Consider the following 25,788-nt stretch of genomic DNA (forward strand, 5'->3'; position numbering starts at 1 on the left):
ATTGTATTTATTTTTTGCACAATTAATTAATGATTTTTGCACATTACATTTCAACAAGGGCTTACGTAATATTATTATGTGCTGGTTTTTGCATGTTGGCCTATATTTATGACATTCATGGATACACCCAGATCTCCTCCATTTTTATATTTCGTGTTTTTATCATTGTAGTTTTATTTTGTGTTATGTAGTCTTGTATTAATAAATTGATTTCTCATCTATAATAGTCTGGTCTCAGACTGCATTTTTTGGTGTTCGTCAGTGATTTGAGACTGGGACAGAGGTTCCCCTTCCAACAAGACAATGACCCAAAGCATACTCGAGTAGTTTAAGGGGAAACGTAAATGTTTTGCAGTGGTCTAGTCAAAGCCTGGACCTTAATCCAATTGAGAATCTGTGGTCAGAATTTAAGATTGCTGTTCACCAGAGGAAACCATCTAACTTGAAGGAACTGGAGCAGTTTTGCCTTGAGGAATGGGCTAAAATCCGTGTGGCAAGATGTGGAAAGCTCATAGGTACTTATCCAAAGTGACTTGCAGCTGTAATTGCTGCAAAAGGAGGCTCTACAAAGTACTGACTTTAGGGGAGTTAATAGTTATGCACACTGAAGTTTTCAGTTATTTTGTCCTATTTGTTTTTTGCTTCACAATAACAAGAAAACAAAATGTTCACAGTTGTAGGCATGTTCTTTTTATGAACTGATGCAAACACTCAAAGAAAACAAAAAACGTGAACTTCCAGATTGTGAGATAGCAAAACACAAAAAATGCCAAAGGGGGGGGGTGAATATTTTCGTAAGCCACTGTACATGCAACCTAAGTGCAATGTGTCAGGAAGTGGGGTTTACTTGTATAAGCGATAAGGAAACAAAACTTAATAGTTGCAATATTATCATCTTTTATTTTTGTTTATTTAACCCCTTAAGGACCGATCCACTTTGTAGGTTAATGACCAGGCCTTATTTTTTAAATCTTACCACTGTCACTTTATGAGGTAATAACTCTGGAACGCTTCAACGGATCCCACTGATTCTGAGATTGTTTTTTTGTGACATATTGTACTTCATGATAGTGGTAAAATTTATTCGATAGGACTTGCGTTTATTTGTGAAAAAAATGGAAATTTTCAAACTTAGAATTGTTATGCCCTTAAATCAGAGAGATATGTCACACAAAATATTTAATAAATAACATTTCCCACATGTCTACTTTACATCAGCACAATTTTGGAAACAATTATTTTTTTTGGTTAGGAAGTTATAAGGGTTAAACTTTTAATCCTTATAACTTCCTAACCCAAAAAAATGGTTTTGTAAATTTTGTTGGAAAAACAAGAAATCGCTTGTCAACTTTGACCAGCGATTTCTCGTTTTTCCAACAAAATTTACAAAACCATTTTTTCTAGGGACCATATCACATTTGAAGTGCCTTCGAGGGGCCTTTATGACAGAAAATACCCAAAAGTGACACCATTCTAAAAACTGCACCACTCATGGTGCTCAAAACCACATGCAAGATGTTTATTAACCCTTCTGGTGTTCCACAGGAACTGAAGCAATGAGGAGGAAAAAAAATTAACATTTTACTTTTTTTCACCAAAAATTTAATTTAGACCCAATTTTTTTTCACAAGGGTAACAGATAAAAACTTTTATAGAAAAAAGATTTTTTTTTTTTGCATAACTGTATTCTGAAGGCTATAACTTTTTTTATTTTTCCACTGATGGAGCTGTATGGTGGCTTGTTTTTTGCGGGACAAGATGACGTTTTCAGCTGTACCAATTTTATTTATATTCGCTTCTTTACCGCAATTTATTCCACTTTTTTGTGATGGTAAGCATCGTTTGCCTCGTGTTTTTTTTTTTTTATGACGATCACTGAAAGTGTTAACTAGTGTGACAATTTTTTTAGGTTTTTCCATAATTTTATAGGTCGGGTCTTTCCGGACGCTCAATACCAAATATGTGTACTTTTTTATTTAATTTTTTTTTACATAAAAATGTGTATTTATTAGTGTAATATTTTTATTATTATTATTTTGTAATATATATTTTTTTACAATTTTTTTTTTACCATTTTATTTTTACTTTTTTACTTAGTCCCTTTATGGGACTTTCACTTTTCCCTTTGATTACAGGTATAATGCATTTTGCAATGCACTAGATTGCAGTGCATTATACCTATAGTGAAAGCTCCTGAGACCATGCTGTGAGCATGGTCTCAGCAGCTTTCCTTAGCTTTCCCGCGATTACATCAGGGGCGCCGATCTGAAGGCAGGGGGAGCTCCAGTCCCTCTGCCTGCCTCCTGAACGCTGCGATCATGCTCGATCACAGCATTCAGGGGGTTAACAGCCAGGGGTGGCGCTGACACCTCTCCTGGATGTTTAGTGCCGGAGCACAACCAGCTCTGATCGGGCAGGAGGTGCTTATATTACAGCATCTCCTGCGCGACCATGCTGTGATCGGTCAGTCAGATTGACTGACCAATCACAGCGATCTGGGTGCAGGGACCGCCGACATGGGTCCCTGCACCTCTTCCCCTGCCGCTCAGCTGTCAGACAGCTGTCAGCACGTAAAGGGGTATTCCTATTTCCAAGATCCTATCCCAATATGTATAAGATGTAATAATATTAGCAAATGCCTCTAATTAGGAATGTAGTATAGTTTTTCTGATTCGCTATGTCTCTTTCCTCATGTACAGGCATTGCAGAACCTTAGGTATCCATGGTTACGACCACTAGCAACTAGCTAACTGTCACTATATCAGTGGTTGTAACCATGGATACCTAAGGTCCTGCAATGCCTGCACATTCACTACATACATAGTGAATCAGAAATACTATACTACATTTTCAATTGGAGATATTTGCTAATATTATTATTATTATTACACCTACTACATATTGGGATAGGATCTTGGAGATAGGAATAACCCTTTAACTGTGTTTACACGCAGTGACAGTTTAAAGCTAGGAACTAGTACCCGCTCATGCCGTGCAGTGTCCGTCATTGAGCGTTATGGGGTTAAAAGGTAATAGGTAAAATAAATTAATATATGTGGTTTAATTTGAGTTTTGGGATGAAAGACTCCCTTTAACAGGGAAATTGGTTAGTTTGTTGATTGATACTTACAAATATTGGAATTTCTCCTGGTATTATTACTTTGTACAGTTTATAATATAGCATTTTAGTAACCTTTTCGGCATCTCTCTATTCTTTTAGGAGTACATGGATGTCTTGTATTATCAGCAGAGTTTAGAAAAAGTCCCAGGAGGTAACGAATATATGATGGAAAAACTACGGCAAAGAATCAAAGAGAGAGATGTGGCTTTAGAGGTATGTAAATTACGAATCTTACATGACTTTACTAACTCTCCCCTTCCACTCTCTGACCATAATCTTATTTCATTCTCTGTCAAGAACTGTGACTCTACTCAAGAAACCCCCACTTTCCACACTTACAGAAATATACACGCCATTAACACCCAGAAATTTATGAAAAAGTTGAAATCATCATTGGCCCGAATCTCCTACCTCTCATGTCCCGACTCTACATTGAAGCATTATAACGAAATATTGCTATGCGCCCTGGATGAAGCCGCACCTCCTATACACAGAACAACTCGGCATAGACGGCGACAACCCTGGCACACGCCTCAAACACGTTTTCTCCAGCAGTGCTCCAGGTGCGCTGAACGGCTGTGGAGAAAATCTAATCTGCCCGAAGATTTCCTCCATTATAAATTTATGCTGAAAACATATAACTCTGCCCTTCACCTCTCCAAACAAACCTACTTTAACAACCTCATCATCTCACTTTCCAATAATCCTAAACGACTCTTTGACACGTTCTCACTCTCTCCTCAATCAAACAGCACAGGCCCGAACCAGCGACATCAGAGCTGACGACCTGGCCAATTATGTCAAAGAAAAAATTGACCATATCTGACAGGAAATTTTCTCCTAATCCCCAAATGTTATGCATGCCCCCCCCCCCCCCACATTGTATCTTGCTCACTTTCTGACTTCGAACCAGTCACGCAAGATGAAGTGATCAGGCTCCTTGCATCTTCTCGCCCTACCACCTGCACCAGTGACCCTATTCCCTCACATCTCCTTCAGTCCCTTTTTCCAGCTGTCACCACTCACCTAATTTTCAATCTCTCCCTCTCATCTGGTATCTTTCCCTCTTTTAAACACGCCAGCATACATCCATTACTTTAAAAACCATCCCTTGACCAGAACTGCATGGCCAACTACAGACCTGTTTCCAATATTCCCTTTATCTCTAAACTCCTGGAACGCTTGGTCCATTAACGTCTAATCCGCTATCTCTCAGACATCTCTCTTCTTGACCCTTTACAATATGGTTTCCACTCTTTACATTCTACTAAAGCTGCCCTCACTAAACTCTCTAATGATCTACTAACAGCTAAATCTAATGGTCACTACTCCCTGCTGATTCTCTTGGATCTCTGCAGCATTCGACACTGTGGATCATCAGCTCATCCTCACTATGCTCCGCACTATTGGCCTTAAGGACACTGTTCTCTCCTGGTTCTCCTCCTATCTCTCTGACCGCTCGTTCTCTGTGTCTTTTGCCGGCTCCTCCTCCTCTCTCCTTCCTCTTACTGTCGGGGTTCCTCAAGGATCAGTCCTAGGCCCCCTTCTTTTCTCCTTATACACCGCTCCTATTGGACAAACAATCAGCAGATTCGGTTTTCAGTACCATCTCTATGCTGATGACACCCAATTATACACCTCTGCTCTGGACATCACCCCTGCATTATAACAAAAGACCAGTGATTGTCTTTCTGCTGTGTCTAACATTATGTCCTCCCTCTATCTAAAACTGAATCTGTCAAAAACTGAACTACTCCTATTTCCTCCCTCCACTAACCTACCTATGCCTGATATTGCCATTTCCGTTTGTGGCTCCACCATTACTCCCCAGCAACAAGCCTGCTGTCTTGGGGTCATTTTTGATTCAGATCTTTCCTTCACTCCTCACATCCAATCACTCGCTCGTTCATGTCATCTACACCTCAAAAACATCTCAAGAATCAGGACTTTTCTTACCTTTGACTCGGCAAAAACTCTTACTGTAGCTCTTATTCATTCTCGTCTTGACTATTGCAACACTCTACTAATCGGTCTCCCTCTTACTAAACTCTCCCCTCTCCAATCCGTCCTTAACGCAGCAGCCAGGATCATATTCCTCGCCAACTGATACACCGATGCCTCTTCCCTGTGCCATTCATTGCATTGGTTGCCCATCCAATATAGAGTTCAATATAAACTTATCATGCTTACCCACAAAGCACTCCATGCTTCAGCACTGCCATACATCTCCTCCCTTGTCTCAGTCTACCACGCTACACATGCCCTCCGTTCTGCCAATGACTTAAAACTAAAATTCTCCATAATCCGAACTTCCCACTCCCGTCTCCAAGATTTCTCACGTGCTGCGCCAATTCTTTGGAATGCACTACCCAGGACAGTTTGATTAATTCCCAATATCCACAGTTTCAAGCGGACTCTAAAAACCCATTTCTTTGGACTGGCGTATCGCCTCAACACACTATCTATTTATCCCAGTTTTGGCCTATATTAAAATCTTCAATTTCAGGTTTATACCATCCATGCACTTAATAGCCTCGGTCAGGACTGTGCACATACTGGCTGGCGACCAGTCCATGTATTATTATTTATCCTATTTAGTATATCAAGGCTGCATTATACAATATATGTACTTTTTACCTTCCGTGTCTCCCCTATTTCCTCATAGACTGTAAGCTTGCGAGCAGGGCCCTCACTCCTTTCGATATGAGATATGCTTATTCTGTATTGTCTGTATAAGTCCCCCCTAAAATTGTAAACTGCTGCGGAATATGTTGGCGCTATAAAAATAAAAATTATTATTATATTATTATTATAAATCTTGGAAAATCAAATAAAAAAATTGATTTATTTAGCTCTTATTTTAAGTGCGGGGAAAGTTGATGTTCATACTTGGTGAACATTTTCTGTTGTTTCATTGAAGAGGCTTTCCAATACTACTATATTATAGGTGGGTTACCCTAACCCAACTTCCATGTCACGCTGCTTAGTGGACGCTGCAGATCTGTTCATATTGAAATAATCGAAGCAGCCAAATTAACAGCTAATCGGTGGAGTCTGATATGTTGGACCCACACCACTCTCATATTGATGGCCTATCCCAAACATAGGTCATCAATATTGTAATACTGGAAAACCCCTTTAAAGTGTACATGTTTTTAGAATAAGTTATAATGTGTCTGCACATGAGGAATACCAAAAATTCTGGCCATTATATGATATGTATCCTGCATTTTCACTAGTTTTCTCCTATGCAGGATTTTTCTGTGAACTAAAGGTAAACTAGAGAGTGGAAACAAGTTTCTAAGAAGTCACCCATATACAGTACACAGAAACAGAGGGATTTCTGCCCCTTCCTCCGTTTTAGTATATGTTCAGAAGCAGCAGCCGCAGCCACATAGAGGAGAATATGCTATGGAGCTGAGCGGCTGTGAATCCAGCCTTGAGTTAAGCTAAATTCCTCACTAAGGCTATGTGCGCACGATCAGGATTTGAAGCAGAAATTTCCTGAGCGTTTCTGCATCTCCTTGGCTGGAAAAACACTGGGAGTTTTTGATGTGTTTTTTTTAAACGTTTTTGTACATCAGTGAATGATTTTTGGAGCGAAATAAAGTTATTTGGTGGGACATTGCTTAAACCCTTGGATTACCGTCAGAACTGGGGTGAGTATATTGGTTAATTTAAATGATTAAAGAATGTGTCTGTTGTATTTCAAATAAAGTGTTTGCTCTGTGTCTCTTTACTTTACTTTAATTAGTTTTGGTCATGAATAGGTCTGATTGACATTTTGTCATCCCCAAACAAAAGAGCTGAATGTCAGTTAATCCCATTCACCCAGTCTTCATTAGCATTTCTATTCATGTAATTTATGCGGCAGCTGTGAGCTTGTATTTTTAGCCTGGGAAGGTGCCATTTGCAAACATAGTCCCAGGCCAATAATAACAGCTCACATCTGGTTCGTTAGCCGCTACGTCCCCCCGATCAGCACTCAGCAGTGCTTTGGACGCAGCTCATTTCTGTTGCGTCCAAAATGCTGTGTTATAATGCCGCACTTTTGTCGGTACATGTGAATCCACGGAATATAATGACACTTCAATCGGTCAAAATCTGCAGCAGAGACTAGCGTGTCCGCTACAGAAATTGACATGTTGTGGGTGAGTTTGGGTACATGGCCACGGTCAGGAGCCGCTGCAGGTTTGACTCTGTGTGTTTATGCAGCTCCAAACCTGCAGCGTCCAGATGGTACAGCATAGTGGATGTGATCTCTAGAAATCCCATGTTCATGCATCAGAGGCTGCGGATCACCCGTGGACACTAACATGTGGCACGTCTTTCAGTACCGCAGCATGTCAAATTCTCTTGCGGAGTCGCTAGTCTCCGCAACAGAAATTTGACCACTAGAATGCATTAAATGCAATAAATCTGCATGGTTCAGTGAACACATGTGGATTTACCTGCATTCAATAGAATGCAACATTTTGGACGCAGCAAAAAATGTGTCCGAAGCGCTGCTACTTCCGGATCGTGGGCACAGAGCCTAAAATTAAAAAAAAAATGGTGTGGGCTCCCACGTCATTTTTATAACCAGCAGAGGGAAAGCCGACCACTGGGGGCTGATATTAGTAGCCGAGGAAGGGGCCATTAGCTAAAAATGTTCCTTGGCTATTAATATCAGCCCACAGCTGTTTGTTTAGCCTTTACTGCCTAGATTACAAGGAGACCCCAGAAAAAAATTGACGTAGGTTCCCCCTGTAAAATCTAACCAGCAAAGGCTAAACTAGACAGCTGCGAGCTGATATTAACCCCTTAAGGACCGGAGCATTTTCCATTTTTGCGTTTTCGTTTTTTGCTCCCCTTGTTCCCAGAGCCATAGCGTTTTTATTTTTTGGTCAATATGGCCATGTGAGGGCTTATTTTTTGCGGGACGAGTTTTACTTTTCAACGCCATTACTAGTTTTACCATATCGTGTACGGGAAAATGGGAAAAAAATTCCAAGCGCCGTGAAATTGCAAAAAAAGTGCAATACCACAGATGTTTGGTTTTTTTTTGTTTTTTTACCACGTTCACTGAATACTAAAACTGACCTGCCATTATTATTCTCCAGGTCATTACGAGTTCGTAGACACCAAACATGTACAGGTTCTTTTTTATTTAAGTGGTGAAAAAAAATTCCAAAGTTTGGTAAAAAAAAAAAAAAAAATGTTGCCATTTTCCGAGACCCGTAGCGTCTCCATTTTTTGGGATCTTGGGCCAGGTGAGGGCTTATTTTTTGCGCACCGAGCTGAAGTTTCTATTGATGCTCTTTAGGGGTAGATCCGATGTTTTGATCGCCCGTTATTGCATTTTATTGCAATTTTGCGGCGACCAAAAAATGTAATTCAGGCGTTTAGAATTTTTTTCTCGTTACGCCGTTTACCGATCGGATTAAGTCTCTTTTTATATTTATAGATCTGGCGATTCTGAACGCGGCGATACCAAATATGTGTATGTGGGGGTTTTTTTTAATTATTTTATTTTGAATGGGGCGAAAGGGGGGTGATTTAAACTTTTATATTTTTTTTATTTTTTTTTTTTTTATATTTTTTAAAACATTTTTTTTTCACTTTTTGCCTGCTTCTATAGTCTCCATAGGAGACTAGAAGCAGCACTCATTTGATCGGCTCTGCTGTATACAGGGGACGAGCAGATCTCCTGCATGCAGCAGAAATGGTCCTGTGCTATGAGCGCCGACCACTAGGTGGCGCTCATAGCGACCAGATCATGACAACCACTGGTGTCTGCTGCAGACCCAGGGTTGTCATGACCACCCATCGGCAACCTGCGATCATGTGACGGGGTCGCCGATGGGCGGGGTAAGTGATGCTCTTCCCGGAAGCGCGATTTAAATGCCGCTGTCGGAGATTGACAGCGGCATTTAACATGTTTAACAGCCGCGGGTGGATCACGATTCCACCCGAGGCTGTTGCGGGCACATGTCAGCTGTAATAATGAGCTGACATGTGCTCGGTTCAGTGCGGGCTCAGCGCCGGAGCCCTCACTGAACCAGGGGTGATGACACAGGGCGTACTATGTCGTAAAGGGGTTAATAGCCAGGGAAGGGGCCATGGATCCTTGTATAGGCAGCTGTCGTGAAGCCCAGGTTAGTAATGGAGGGCGTCTATAAGACACCCCTATTACTAACCGTGTAGTAAAATGGTCGCTGCTTTTTCAATAAAAGACTTGGCCAGAATAAAATATTTTAGTGAAATAAAAAACACACGGTTCTACAATTTTTTTTATTACCCTCCTAGTCCCCGAAGTCTTTGATCTCCTGAAAAAAAACGTAAAATAACAAACAACCATATCCCTCACCTGTCCGCCGTCAACGATATAGTCCACGATTACGCCAACGAGTGTCCCACGGTGATCTGGGTCACTTCTACAGCAGTGACATCAGAAATCACTGATGTCACTGATGTAGAACACAGCATTGTACAGTCATGGCCAAAAGTTTTGAGAATGACACCAAAATTATATTTTCACATGATCTGCTGGCCTCTGGTTTTTATTAGTGTTTGTCTGATGTTTATATCACATACAGAAATATAATTGCAATCATATTATGAGTACCAATAGGTTATATTGACAGTTAGAATGAGTTAATGCAGCAAGTCAATATTTGCAGTGTTGCCCCTTCTTCTTCAAGACCTCTGTAATTCTCCCTGGCATGCTCTCAATCAACTTTTGGACCAAATCCTGACTGATAGCAGTCCATTCTTGCATAATCAATGCTTGCATTTTGCCAGAATTTGTTGGTTTTTGTTTGTCCACCTGTCTCTTGATGATTGACCACAAGTTCTCAATGGGATTAAGATCTGGGGAGTTTCCAGGCCGTGGACCCAAAATCTCTATGTTTTGTTCTATGAGCCATTTAGTTATCACCTTTGCTTTATGGCAAGGTGCTCCATCATGCTGGAAAAGGCATTGTTGGGCGCCAAACTGCTCTTGGACGGTTGGGAGAAGTTGCTCTTGGAGGACATTCTGGTACCATTCTTTATTCATGGCTGTGTTTTTAGGCAAGACTGTGAGTGAGCTGATTCCCTTGGCTGAGAAGCAACCCCACACATGAATGGTTTCAGGATGCTTTACAGTTGGCATGAGACAAGACTGGTGGTAGCGCTCACCTCTTCTTCTCCGAATAAGCTGTTTTCCAGATGTCCCAAACAATCGAAAAGGGGATTCATCAGAGAAAATGACTTTGCCCCTGTCCTCAGCAGTCCACTCCCTGTACCTTTTGCAGAATATCAGTCGGTCCCTGATGTTTTTTCTGGAGAGAAGTGGCTTCTTTGCTGCCCTCCTTGAAACCAGCCCTTGCTCAAAGAGTCTCCGCCTCACAGTGCGTGCAGAAGCACTCACACCAGCCTGCTGCCATTCCTGAGCAAGCTCGGCACTGCTGGTAGTCCGATCCCGCAGCTGAAACAGTTTTAAGATACGGTCCTGGCGCTTGCTGGTCTTTCTTGGGCACCCTGGAGCCTTTTTGACAACAATGGAAGCTCTCTCCTTGAAGTTCTTGATGATGCGATAGATTGTTGACTGAGGTGCAATCTTTGTAGCTGCGATACTCTTCCCTGTTAGGCCATTTTTGTGCAGTGCAATGATGGCTGCACGTGTTTCTTTAGAGATAACCATGGTTAACTGAAGAGAAACAATGATACCAAGAACCAGCCTCCTTTTAAAGTGTCCAGTGATGTCATTCTTACTTAATCATGACTGATCGCCAGCCCTGTCCTCATCAACACCCACATCTGGGTTAATGGATCAATCACTAAAACGATGTTAGCTGCTCCTTTTAAGGCAGGACTGCAATGATGTTGAAATGTGTTTTGGGGGTTAAAGTTCATTTTCTGGGCAAATATTGACTTTGCAAGTACAGTAATTGCTGTTAAGCTGATCACTCTGACATTCAGGAGTATATGCAAATTTCCATTACAAAAAATGAAGCAGTAAACTTTGGAAAAATTACTATTTGTGTCATTCTCAATACTTTTGGCCATGACTGTACACTGACAAGGAGTGTAAAATCACTCCTATCAGTGTACATTGCTGTGCAGGACTGAGGTCACTGGGGTTGATCAGCTGACCTTTAGCTGAATCAGCCCCTGTGAGCTTACCACCCTGGGAACATTCTTGGTCACGTGAGTATCAGCTGATCGGTGACGTCACCGCAGGTGCACGCACTCCCGCAGTATACCGCTGGCTGCCGGGAGGAGAGGATTGCCGCCGGGGACCAGGAGGACACTGAGGGCCGCCGGACAGGTGAGTAAAAGGTTTTTATTTTTTTACTTTTTTTACCGCGGGCTGGACAGAGCAGACTACTGCTCCTCCCAGCCATGCCGCTCTCGCTGTTATTAGCGAGAGCAGCTGTCGGGTGGGAGGAGCAGTATTCCTCTCTTGACCGGGGTACCACCCGCACTGCGTTTCCTCCGAATTCGCAACCATTGGCTTTAATTGAGACACCGCTAATCCACAGGTATAGGTATTATACCTGCAGGTTTGCTGCGGTTCAATGCAAGTTAATGGGTGCAAATTTGCAGTGGAATCGCGCAAGAAATGGCCATGCTGCTGTTTTTACCGCAATGGTAATCCAGAGTGGAAATTTCCACATCATGTGCACAGCACATCTGGATTACCATTGCTATAGCTGGCAGATCTATTAACAAGCGTTTTTCGCAGCGTTTCCGCGCCGTGAAAACGCATCAAAAACACATCGTGTGAACTTAACCTAACTGCATTTTGATCTTTCTGTCTCAGCCTGATATCTCACTCTGGTCCTCACTTCTGTCTTCATCTCCTTCATAGGCTGTAATAGTTAACACTGTGCTGGCAGTTTGTATTGCTTTAACCATGATAAATTAGAGCTTTTTTTTCAGAGTAGAAGTTGAATTCAGTAGGCATGTAGGAGCAAAGGAAGTGGCTCATAAGTGGAGGAAGAAGCTAATTTTTCTGATAAGATTTATTGCAAAGTTTTATTTTACTTGTTTGTACTATTAATCTCTATGATAAGGATTCCAATAAAGCTTAGAGTTGACAAATAGCCTGTTTAGAGGTTTCTTTGTGATAAGATACGGAGCTGCTGACAGTCTCCAAATTTATAATTAATAAAACGGGGAAAAACATGGAAACAAACAAAGGCAAAATGAATGTAAAAAGACAAGAAATCAAGAGGTCCTTCTAGTATGTGCTTAGGACACTAAGTGAGGTGAAAAATATATAACATCACAGGGGCTGAACAAATAGTTGAATGTTCGCAAAGATTTGTCTGAAAACGAGGAGAAAGACAGAGAAAACATTTCTGTAACCTGATGTTAGATCAGACTCAGATTCTTCTTTCTCATAGTAAAAAAAGGCAAGCATAGAAGAGAAATTGGAAAGAAATTAAAGTCAGTAGTTCTTCCATAATGGTTATCTCTGAACAAGTGGATTCAGTTCAGATAGAAACCTCACTGATTCTGTTTTGGTAATTGTAGATTATGATTAAATGGGGGCAGCCGCCATATTCTCTAAAGTGATGGCTCCTATGAACCATAAGAAAGAATGAATAGAGGTAATTGTACAAGATTAAATAGTGACATGGACAAGTAAAAGTTTAATAAAAAAAAAAGTTTCAAAAAATGTTTTACCCCTTTAGGACTGGGACTTATTTTTGTTTTGCTTTTTATTCTTTTCCTCCCTTTCTTCTAAGAGCCATGCCTATTTTACTTTTCTGTTGGCGTAGTCACATGAAGGCTTATTTTTTTAGGGATAAGGTGTAATAAGGAACACTATTCACTTTACCACATAAAAAAACAGGAAAAGAAATTCCAAGTGGGGCTACTGATCAGTTACAGCCTTCACATGACATTGTTTGTTATAATATGGGCTGAGAACAGAGAGCGGCGCCAGTCCAGAAGAGAAGTTTGCATTTTTATTAGTTTCATTTAACTGCAAAAACACAGCCCTCCATACAGTATAATGGCCCCCACACAGTTCTCCACACAGTATAGTGCCCCAACACAGCCCTCCACATTATAAAAGTCTGCAAACACAGTAAAATGGCCTCAACTAGCCCTTCAAACACTATAATGGCCCCCACATAGCCCTCCAAACAGTATAATGGCCCATACATAGCCCGCAAACTGCATAATAGCCCACACACACAACCCTGCAAACTGTACTTCAGAGCTCAGACTCAGAGGGAGAATGATGGAGGAAGGAGCTGATGGCTCCCTATTCCATCATTACAGTGTGATGGCGCTATTAGCATTACGCCACTGTTTGCTGGTGATAATATAATCAGTTGTAGAGTACGTATGGTAAATTGGACAATAGTAGATGTGACAAGTATGATTCTCTCCAAGTACCTGCTAGCTGTTGAGTTTAGAGGAGGACATGAAGTCGGTGCTTTTTTAATGAAAGGTCAGACCTCTGCTGGGCTGTGCTGTCTAATGTCAGGTTTAAAGAGAACTTCTCATGTTCCCAAGCTCTATTAACCTGCAGTAGTGTTACACTGCAGTCTTATTGTCGTCGTCTTACTGGAAGTGCAGCTACCAGGAGAACACAAACCTTTTTCTTTGTGGGAGCCACCGGCTTTTAGTAACGGAAGTGTGCTCAGAGCAACTATAGTCATCGCTTATTACATAGTGAGTGGTGGCTGTAAGCACGCCCCGACACTTTGATAGCCAGCTCTGCAGTTCATTTGTGCTCTAATTTTGAGGCTGAGTGATATCTTGAATCTATTTAGAAAAGTACTCACCTGCTGTTAATAATTCAGCCCTGAATGTGTCCTGGATGCTCCTTAAGAGTTCAGTGGTAGTGATAGCAGTACCTGACAGGACTTGGTGTGAGTCCTGGGGTTCGGAGTGTTCACCATGTATAAAACAATCCAATGTGTCTAAGGACAGCTTGGACGCCATTACAGTTGTGTTGGCAGACTGAAGCTGTTTGAGGAGTTAAGTGATGGAGGGTGGTTGCTTGCTAACTGAGGACTACTTCCAAGTCTTGGTCATGCTCTGCAGGTGGAGCTGCTGCTAGGCAGTAAGTTAACCTATAAATAATAATACACAGCAGAATAATTCTCAATTAATGAAGATTTTATTTCAAGAAAAGACAATATTAAAACACAAGGGAAGGAAAAATACCCACAAGTGGGATAAAATGCAGGGGGTTTTGGGTTGTAATATACCTATAGCTAATACACATAAGGCTCTTCTCTTAATAGTACAGATACAGATCAATTAAAAGGACAGATGCAAGCTAATTATCTATATAGGTATAAACATGATTGTTGGGTAATTATAAATATAGCATCAATTATTTTTGCTCAGCATTAACAAATAGCACTATTGGATTGGTTAGCTCCAGTTTAAATACTCTTACCTTCACTTAGGCTAAGTGCCCACGATGCAGAAATGCTCCTGATTTTTTCTGCTTCTCCCTGGCAGGAAAAACACATGCAGATTTTAAATGCATTTTTCCTGCCAGGTAGAAGTGTTTATCAAGCGTTTTTGCAAGCATTTCCGCATGCGGGTTATCAAGTGCTTTCCAAGCGATTTTAGCATCACTTGGAAAGTGCTTGACAACTTGTTCACACTATATAAATCCATGCAAACGACATGGATTTATACAGTGTGACCAAGTAATAGTTAAAAAAAGAATAAAAATGGTAAAAAAAACAAAACAACAAAAAACATTATACTCCTCTTCTGATGGCCCCCGGTCTCCTTCTCTGGTGCGTCCGGTGTCTTGGGCGGCTCGCGGTGGTGTAAAAGTACCTTCCATGACATCATTTAGTCTTGTCACATGACTAAATGACGTCATGGAAGGTTCTTTTACACCATCACGAGCCACCAGGGAGCCAGGACACACCGGAGAGAAGACCGCGGGCCATCAGAAGGTGAGTATGATGTTTATTTTTTATTTTAAGTTTTTTTTTAACAAGTACTATGGGACCCGGGTCTGGAGGAGAGTCTCCTCTTCTCCAGACCCGGGTACCATCCGCACATTGAATCGCTTAATATCCACATGTGCACATGTAGTCATGCGGATATTATGTGATTCAATTCAAGTGAATGGCGGCAATTACGCTGCATTTCCTCAAAAATAATGGACATGCTGCGGATTTTTCCGCAATGATAATCCGCAACGGAAATTTCTGTAGCATGCGCACAGCACATGCGGATTATCATTGGGGACCATGGGGCGCGTATTACCAAGCGTTTTTTAAGCGTTTTCGCTGCGGAAATTCCGCTGCAAAAATGCTTGAAAAACGTATAGTGGGCACGCAGCCTTACCACTTCATTCCCTCGTCAAAGCCCAGGAGAATCGTGCTTTGGGAGCTGCGGTGAGCGTGTGTGGGGTCTGTACATACTGGTCAGTCTATCAAATCTGCTATGCACTTGCACCTTATGATCTATTTTGATCTAACTTGAACTGCTTTAGTGCAATAATCTACCCGATCGTGATATATCCCCTTGGGCACCTATATTTATATTTAAAGATGAGTTGTAGTTTTTTATGTTGCACTGTCCCTTTATTCAGTATATAAAATACACTATCCATAATAGATTGTATGACACTTTTGGGATTAACTACAATTAAATTATCATGCACAGTTTATTCCATGCAGTAGTATTCATTGAATTTTATTAAAATAGCTGACCATATTAATTGATGTTATACTTATAACTACCCAACAATCATGTTTTTACTTATATAGATAATTAGCTTGCATCTGCCCTTATAACTTGTTACACGCACGCCGCTAGGTTCAGATAGGGGCGAGACAGGTTACATGAATTCTTTGGAATCCTGGGGGAACCGTTACTCAGGGCGACCATAGACCATGTGCTACAGCTTCTCTCAGGCACACAAGGGTATTGAGCCTCAGGCACAGACACGTAGGTTGTTTCGCTTTCTGATCAGACACACTTGACAAGAGTCCTCATAAATGGTAGAACAGTAGCATTTAATAAGAAGACGCACAGCCAGTGCAAGTTAAGTCTTATGAGCAACAGACTCCAGTGACAAACAGTACAGTTTCCTTAGCTGCACAGCAGTTCACAGTCTTCCCAGTAGTAAAGGACAGCACAGTTCACATTAATGAACACAGCATTCTTTACAGCACAGTGAGATGGAGGAGGGGAGAGGGTTTGCTGAGGGAGATGATCCCTGTGACACCATTTATTCCAGTCCTTATCTTTCTGCCTGACAATACTCTGCACTGCTAGTTCAGGAACTCTACCTGACCTGTGCTTAGCTTCACTCCTGGCTTGAATCCTTTTCACTTGCAGGGGCGCTTCTGTGAGATACAGAAGAAAGATACCACCTTGCTCCAGCCAGACTGTAAACAACTTCCCCACAATCTCCCTGGGGCTATGCTAAAAACACTCCTCTTCTCCTGTGACTGTGTTAACCCCTCTAGTTGCTGGATGCTTCTGGAGCACAACACTTCCTGTCTTATGTGCTTGGGTTACTTCTGCATGTCTCAAACTGATATGTATCTGTACTATTAAGAGAAGAACCTTATGTGTATTAGCTATAGGTATATTACAACCCACAACCCCTGCATTTTATCCCACTTGCGGATATTTTTTCTTCCCATGTGTTTCAATATTGTATTTTGTTGAAATAAAATTTTCATTAGTTGAGGATTATTCTGTTGTGTATTATTTATAGGTTGATAAATTCCAGTGGATACAGAATGGATATGTTATTTTTGAATATATGGTAACTAGGCAGTATGTTGGCAGGCAGAGGGTAGTACTGATCAATGCTGATATTCCTACAGGTGAAGCTTAACAAGGCGTGTCTGCCCTCACTAAGAACTTATGAGACCCAACAGGTTATTTTAGTCTAAAAGGGCACCTGTCAGCAGGATTGTGCTCAGTAAACCACATACACTGTCAGGTGGGCGCCATTACACTGATTAATTGTCACGCCAGGTGTGGGAAAGAAGTAGTGCAACAGTGAGGGAAGAGGGAAAGGGAGCCCAGACACTAGGGAAAGGGGGAAGTGGAGACCTCCTAGTCTGGTCTAGTCTCACCCTGTCTCAACTATCGTCCCTATATTGCCTTCTACCATGCGTTTTTAAGCGTTTCTGCAGCGTTTTTGCCGCTGCGGAAACGCTTAAAAAACGCATCGTGGGCACACAGCCTTAGGGTTTCTTCCTTACATACCTTAGGTCCTTAGTCTGCATTTTGGTAGTGACAACTTACAAAAACAGGCTGAGAATTAAAAGGGGTTATCCCACGAACAAAAGTTAATTTTGATCAATAGATCTTGGAATAATAATAACTTCCACAATTGGATGTTATATAAAATGTTCCTGTGCTGAGATAATCTTATACATGTGTCCCTGCTGTGTACTGTGTAATGGCTGTGTGTGACCATACAGGGACATGGTCTGATCATACCACATCTCCTGGGCAAGGGGGAAACGAAAGACAATACAGGCATTACAGCAGGGGATCACAAATGATTCTTTCTTTGAAGTAAAATATTGTTTAAAAACAGGCAGAGAAATGTTTTACCTCACAAAAAGAATCATCTGTGATCCCCTGCTGTAATGCCTGTATTGTCTTTTGTTCTCCCCTGCCCAGGAGCTGAGGTATGATCAGACCATGTTCCTGCACTGTCTGACACAGCCATTACACAGTACACAGCAGGGGCACATTTATAAGATTATCTCAGCACAGGAACATTTTATGTAACATCCAACTGTGGAAGCTATTATTATTCCAAGATCTATTGATCAAAGTAACCTTCTCCCCTGCCCAGGAGCTGAGGTATGATCAGACAATGTTCCTGCACTGTCTGACACAGCCATTATACAGTACACAGCAGGGGCACATTTATAAGATTATCTCAGCACAGGAACATTTTATGTAACATCCAACTGTGGAAGCTATTATTATTCCAAGATCTATTGATCAAAGTAACCTTCTCCCCTGCCCAGGAGCTGAGGTATGATCAGACAATGTTCCTGCACTGTCTGACACAGCCATTACACAGTACACAGCAGGGGCACATTTATAAGATTATCTCAGCACAGGAACATTTTATGTAACATCCAACTGTGGAAGCTATTATTATTCCAAGATCTATTGATCAAAGTAACCTTTGTTCATGGGAAAACCCTTTTAATTATTCAGATAACATCCGCTGATCAGGGGGCCAATAAGAACATAGCAGCATCCTGTGTGAAACAGGACAAAAATGTAGAGCAATGTCCCTGGGTAGATGGCACATTGGCACAGGTCACCTCTGTGAATTTGGACTGTTTGTTACCAGAAAAGTATGACAGTTGTGTCACAGGTTGCTGGCCACTGTGCTTCAAGCTGCGCTTAGTGAATTCATCTGGGGAGGTCAGCTGGGTTAAAGCCTAACAATAGGTTTTTCAATATTCAGAAAATTACAGATGACTGGAAATGTTTTGTGTTATGGTATAATATTTGGCCGCATAATTTCTATTCTTAATTGAAGACTGGATATTAACCATGTATTGGTACAATGTAATTACAGATCAGGTCACAATAACATTTTTGACACTTTGGAGCCAGGTTAGCTGGAATTGGATTCCTTGTGTGTCCAAAATACTCTTCATCATTGGACACAACTCCTTCTCTAGAATTTAATAAAATTGGATCAGAGTCCTTCATGTCACTTCTAAACTCTACTCTGTATTTTAGGTCCATGTATGTAATATACTGAGTAAGAATTCTTCTTCCTTTGTTCTATAACAGAAAGCAGTCGACGAGAAGTTCTGTGCTGTAGAAGAGAAGGAAAAGGAGGTGCAGCGCTTGAAAATGATTATCCGGGAGAGAGAACACGACGTAGAGAGGCTGAGTAATGTTCTGTCTGGGAATGAGGAGACCATAAACGTATGTTCTTTTCTTTTCACAGTATTGGTGGTATTCATGTCCTCTATACCGTTCTAGAAGAAATCACAGGACACTTCTAATTACTGTCCATATTAGTGTAAAATCCTCACTTTTCTAGCTATTTTTGTTTACAAATTGTGAGAAGAATTTCAGACATACTTGTTTTTTATAAGTTCTAGATACCTGTTAGCAAGTTTTGTAATAATGGTCTGGGATAGTACAGAAAAAGGGACTTATAAATGTTTCAATCTTCATGGTGGAAAAGAAAAAAATAGAAAGCGCTTCTTATGCAGGTCAACAAGGTAAATCAATTATGATAAATGACAGTGCTCACTTGAATAAGTTGTGTAGCTCCAAGCACAACACTGGTAATAGTAGAAAACGTCTCTCCAATGGCTGCTGCTGCGCCCGCTGGATCACAGACCGCGAATCCAGATAGAATGAGAACCAAAACAAAAATAAAACTCAGGGCTCCATATAGCGCTGCCAAAAATCAGAGATGAAGATTAATGAAATGCATAAATATTTTCTTTCTTAAAGCTACGTGTTTCAGAAATGATCTAGCTCCTTCCTCAGGCTTATACTGACAAATAATGCATCCTGACTATTTTATACTGTTCACAGTGACGTCAACGACCAGGTTAATGAATTACTACCTGCGATGCAAAATTGCTAAGAAACATCACTGACTAATATTTGAATATAAATATCAGTCCAAGAGATAAAAATACATACTAAAAAAACATGCTGCACATAACACATCTGCATCTCTGGCTGCTATGGGCATAAAAGGGGACAAACTTATGGTGTGGCCCCCCATGCTCCCCTGACCTCAACCCCATTGAGAACCTCTGGAGCATCATCAAAAGGAGTGTCTATGATGGCGGGAGGCAGTTCACATCTAAGCAACAGCTCTGGGAGGGTATTCTGTCCTCATGCAAAACAATTGAAGCAGAAATCATCCAAAACCTGACAAATTCAATGGACGAGAGAGTTCAGAAGCTCCTTTCGAACAAGGGGTCCTATGTGCAAATGTAACATCACCTAGAATAAAGTTTTGAGTTGAAAACTGTTTGATTTCAGTTTGTAATAACCTGCTAATGCTTATAATTTCAAAAATGACCATTTTTTTGTTCTTTATTAAAATGAAAAGGTTGAAAACTCTGCTGTGCATAATAATTTGGAACATGCATTTTGAGTGCAGTTTGAGTTTTTTATTTTTTAAAAATATACTGTTATCATAGGCAGTTTGTACAAAAACCTTTCAATTGTACTCTAATAGTTATTTGACTGGAAAATTACAATGACTGCAATTCATATAGGTAATTTGGGAAAATCTGAGAAAATATTATTTGCAGAATAATTTGGAACACAGTGTAGTTTTCCCACACACATTGGGTATTCAGGAGAAATTGCACAACGCATTTTGGAGTCCATTTTTTCCTGTTAACCTTGTAAAAATAAAAAATTGGGGGCAAAAAGATCATTTTTACATTCCTTTAGGGGTTTAGTTTCCAAAATGAGGTCTCTGTTTAGGCACATCAGGGGACTCAAAATGCGACATGGTGTCTACTCTCAGTTTCAGACAATTTTGCATTCAAGAAGTAAAATGGCGCTCCTTCTCTTCCAAACCTTGCCGTGCACCCAAACAGTGGTTTTCCTCCACACATGGGTTATCGGCATACTCGGGAGAAATGACACAACAATTTTTGGGGTCCATTTTCTCCTGTTACCCTTGTTAAAATAAAAATATTGTGGCTAAAAGATTATTTTTGTGGAAAAAAATAGATTTTTTTATTTTCACGGCTCTACATTATAACCTTCTGTAAAGCACCTGGGGTTCAAGGTGCTCACCACACATCTAGATACGTCTTCTTAAGACCCCAAAAATTGGGTGTTAAGTAAAAGTTTTGTGAAAAAAAAAGTTAAATGTTAATTTTTTCCTTCCACATTGCTTCAGTTCCTGTGAAGTATCTGCAGGGTTAATAAACTTCTTGTTTTGTTGGAAAAATGAGAAATCGCTGGTCAACTTTTAACCCTTCTACCTTCCTAACAAAAAAAATATGTTTCAAAAATTGTGCTGATGTTAAGAACACATGTGGGAAATGTTATTTATTAACTATTTTGTGTGACATATCTCTGGTTTAAGGGCATAAGAATTCATGTGGGATTTTTTGTTTTTTTTCACAAATAAATGCAAGTCATAACAAAGAAATATTACCGCTATCATGAAGTACAATATGTCACGAAAAAACATTGTCAGAATCAGGGGGATCCGTTGAAGCGTTCCAGAGTTATTACCTCATAAAGTGACAGTGGTCAGATTTCAAAATTTAAGACTGGTTATTAACCTATAAAGTGGCTCGGTCCTTAAGGGGTTTTTCTTTAGATCATATTTTATTGTGTTTTTTCAGTACTTTTTTTAGTATGCATTTTTAGCTCTTGGATTGATGTTTAGATTCAAATATTAGTCAGTGATGTTTTTAGCATTTTTGCATCACAGGTAGTAGTAATTCATTAACCTGGTCGGTGACGTCCCTGTGAACAGTATAAAATAGTCAGGATGCATTATTTGTCAGTATAAGCCTGAGGAAGGAGCTAGATCATTTCTGAAACACGTAGCTTTAAGAAAGAAAATATTTATGCATTTCATTCATCTTCATCTCAGATCTTTGGCAGCGCTATCGGGAGCCCTGAGTTTTATTTTTTATTTTGGTTCTCAATCTTCATGGTAATAGACAGAAGAATACCTAGAATGCCATGCATTTATTGTAATCTTTCTTTACAGATCATTTCAAGCTTTTAGCTTTGACCCTAAAACCATAAGTAGCACCATGCTATAAAGCCTTGCAGTGATTGACATACAGAATGCAGTATAATGTTGTCTCTAAAGTCAGTGGTTCTGTCAAGGTCCATTTGGATAAGAGAAAATGACACTGCCAAAGCAGTCTCGGTTTCATTGCAACTAAAGCCATTATGCTATAGTAAAGAGAGAAAACCTAAGATATATGCATAATGAACATATACCCTGCTATAAGTAAGTAAAAAGGAATAGTGCATATAAATAACATAGGGTACTTAGTAAACACTGTTTTTGATCAAAAGAGCGTAAAAGCCATCCCACCAACGCCAAGGTGTACCCAGTCGGGATGGTCCTATCCTCTAGTATTATTGTATAGAGAGCCCGGATGTACCACAAAAAAAGCCTAAAGGAAACCTGTCAGGTCGGATAGCACTATTAACTTGCAGTTATAGGGTTACTCTGCAGGTTAACGGCGTTATGAAGGTGTCTGCCCACCATACTGAAAGTGCAGCAATTGGGAGAAAATAAACCCTATTCCTCCTGGTAGTCAGCGGCTTTCAGTCATACAGGCTTTCCCGCTTGGCTACAGTCATCTCACACTGGCCCTTTGACTGACAGGTGGTTTGGTACTGATGCAATTCAGAGCCGGCTGTCAGTCAAAGTACAGGCGTAAATACGTCCGCTGATAAGAGTGCTATGACCGAAAGCCTGTGGCTCCCAGAAAGAATAAAGTTCATTTTTTCCCGAATGCCGCACTTTCAGTACGGCGGCCGGGCTCCTTCATAATGCTGTTAACCTTCATATTAAACCTCACACAAGTTAATAGCGCTGTTCGACCTCACAGGTTCCCTTTCAGTCATTGCTTTAATTAGATGAATTCAGTCTTTCACAAAGCAAAATATCTTTGTGTGCTGCCTAGATTGAAATCAGAGACTGCAGCTAATAATTTTGCAGACTACAGCCCCCCATGCACTTTAGATAGCTGTCGGCCGAACAGTGTTTTAGTGAATTGTTAGGCCTGCAGCAAATGCAAACAAGATTTTAGGATGTATAAAAAGAGAGATAAAACCCCTTAATCCCAACCTACTGTTACCCCTTTATAAATCACTGGTGAGGCCACATCTGGAATATGGGATCTAGTTTTGGGCTCCACATTTTAAAAACGATGTTCAGAAATTAGAGTCAGTTCAACTAGATTATTGCAAGGGATGGAAGGCCTTTCAGGTGATGAGAAAAAAGTTGGGCTTGTTTAGCTTAGAAATAAGATGTCTATGAGGAGATCTCATTTATATGTATAAATACATGTGGACTGGCACATGACTTATTCCTTCCAAAGACCATACTAAGGACCAGTGGGGTCTCAATACAGGTGGAAGAAAGGCGACTCCAGCACCTAAACAGGAAAGGGTTCTTTACAGTCAGAGCAGTCAGACTCTGGAATGCCCTACCACAAGAGGTAGTGATGGCTGACACTAAATAAGCATTTAAAAAAAGGGCTGGATGCTTTTCTCACAACAAATGGCATTGTGGGTTATAGATAATCTAGTGATAGAGCATGTGTGACTGGTGGAGAAAGTTTTTTTCAGCCTCTATAACTATGTAAGTTATCTGATTGAACAGCCAGTTTCTCTTTGCGCTGCAGTTTATAGTTTGGAGATCTTCTAATGTATTTACAGTGTGCATGTATTGGAACATGCATATAAATTGAAATGTCCATGTGCCCTTAACAAGTTAGACAGAATACCTGCATTTTAGAGTTTGGACAACCTGGTGAAGGCCAAAGACATGGAACTGGAACAGATATCTGCTGCTTACAAAAATCTTCAGTGGTTAAAACAGGAAACAGAGGAAAAGTACAGGTGTTGTCTGAATGAGAGAGAATCCATTATTCATCAGCTGCTGAAGAACCTTCAAGAAAGAAATGAAGAAGTTCAGGTGAGAATTTAAAACATGTATCACACAATAAGAAGCTTGTAGATTTCTGATGGAATTTGGTAAAGCATACACTCTATACACTAGGCATAATTGGTTGGAATATTCAGCCAAACCCCATGTGCATGTCATACAGACACACAATGAGCATCCTTAGAGAGGTTATCCAGGACTTTGAGAGTTTTATTTGTTTGTTATGGGGCTCAGAACTTACAGACAGGTAATTCCTATCTACCTGCCTGTTTGGCATCTGTACTGCATAGAGACAAAGGGGATAGGAATGAGTATGGGGGATGTATGCAGGAATGTGCCATCCTAGCTAACTACATTTTGAAAAAAAGCAAAGTCATACCTTTTAAAGTGAACAACACATTAAAACAGCGCTAAAGAGAACACTTCATACATTCAATAACGGTAATAAAATCACCCCTCTCTGGGGTATCATATACTCAGATTTGCTTTTCTACACAGTAACATGTGGATTGTGTATTTCATACTATAGGCGATCAGGACTTGTATTCTTGGGAAGTCTGACATCTGTACTGGAGATATGATTGAAGAGCTTAAAATGTGTCTTCAGCGGAAAGAGAAGATGCTGCAAGATGCTGTCTTTGCAAGGAACCAACAGGCTGAAGAGCACATGAGAGAAGTCATGGATCTCCTAGCAATGGTAAAATAGCAGTAGCATAAAGATATAGTTGGGGTTTAAAGAGTCAGCATTTAATTAATTAGCATATAACTTCCTCATAAATCCAGAGATGAAAAGTCATTTAAAAGTTTTGAAACCTAAGAATAATAATCACCGTGAACTAAGTTGACACTATCAACAGCAAATACGTTTTGTTCTGCAGAATCTAGCTGTTCAGAATTTGCTCTGTGACAATGAAGTCTGTAACGGCGATAATATATTTGTGCTTTCTTTTAAAGGAAACCTGTCACCTCTAGAGATGCTATTTACCTGGAGATGTAGGGTTAATCTGCAGGTAAATAGTGTTTAAATCCTGCTTAGCCGGCTTACTAGCCTCTGGCTACAGAGAAAAAATGAAGTTTTAAACTCCCTGCTGCCTCTCACTTCCAGCCATTGGGGTGGTGCAGGGATCTGATAGTCACCGCTCACCACATAGTGTGCTGTAACATCTCCAGAGATGGATGCTAGGTGGTCACCATCACCTGGGTACTCAGTGCTACACTCACACCACTTTCATCCCTGGCACTTTGACCCTCTGCTCTGCATCATGTGTTCAATCAGTGATTGACATTCGCAGGAAGTCAGAGAGCAGTAGCCCCTTTAAGGTAATACTGTAGGTCCAGCAATTGGGAGTATTCAGGCCAGGGTTGCCATACTGTTTAAGAAAATATTGAAGGTATCCGATCTGATTCTCTATTTTCTGACATGTACCATTACAAGTACTGTGTAAGCTTGTTGTTATACAAAGTCTAGTTGTACACCATTTGGGGGCATCGTGAGTTCTAGCAGCTAATGGTACCATTGCCTCATTTGAGGAATGGTATAACACAATACATTCCTTTTCCTTTATAATTGTAGATCTCTTCCGAAAAGATGGACCAGACTTCAATCTGCCAAAACTGTTTATTAAAAGAACAAAATGCTGGTGTCAATAAGTCTGTTGAGAATTTGTCCAACTTCGTACATCTGGAAAAACTAGTGCAAGAGAAAGAGAAAATAATTCAGGTATTGTGTAGTAGTATTGATATCAACGTAAAACCTCTCTTGCTTATCGGAACCGAAGAATGATTATATTTTTCTTCTTATACTACTGCTGTATAGCAATTATTCATTCCTCTGAGTTCACCCTGGTTCACATAACGTTTTAGCATCCAGTTAATTAATCCTGTTACCTTATCATATCAAAAATATGGACCCTCAAACCTGATGGTATGGTACAACAGAATGTAGCGGTGTGCCCATCATGTAGCACAATCTGTTGCTATAGGCTTACATTGACCAAAAAATGCAAATTGGACAGGATCATGTGGTTCTACAAGACAAAAAGTGGGGCAGTTTCTGATCTAATAA

General features: G+C 40.5%; 1 protein-coding gene across 5 annotated transcripts in view; it reads left to right on the forward strand.

Annotated features, from left to right (window-relative positions):
* The window catches only part of PDE4DIP (phosphodiesterase 4D interacting protein), a 738,656-nt gene that overhangs the window by 339,925 nt on the left and 372,943 nt on the right, over positions 1-25,788 (forward strand). For all 5 annotated transcript variants that reach the window (XM_073644096.1, XM_073644094.1, XM_073644092.1 and 2 more), the window contains 5 exons: positions 3,221-3,334; positions 18,878-19,015; positions 23,574-23,753; positions 24,253-24,420; positions 25,297-25,443. In XM_073644096.1, coding sequence (XP_073500197.1) covers positions 3,221-3,334; positions 18,878-19,015; positions 23,574-23,753; positions 24,253-24,420; positions 25,297-25,443 — 747 coding nt within the window. The remainder of the gene's footprint in view (positions 1-3,220; positions 3,335-18,877; positions 19,016-23,573; positions 23,754-24,252; positions 24,421-25,296; positions 25,444-25,788) is intronic.

Source organism: Phyllobates terribilis, unplaced genomic scaffold (assembly GCF_046119375.1).
Source record: "Phyllobates terribilis strain yellow unplaced genomic scaffold, ASM4611937v1 Scaffold_8__6_contigs__length_399053987, whole genome shotgun sequence".
In the NCBI taxonomy this organism is placed as follows: domain Eukaryota; kingdom Metazoa; phylum Chordata; class Amphibia; order Anura; family Dendrobatidae; genus Phyllobates; species Phyllobates terribilis.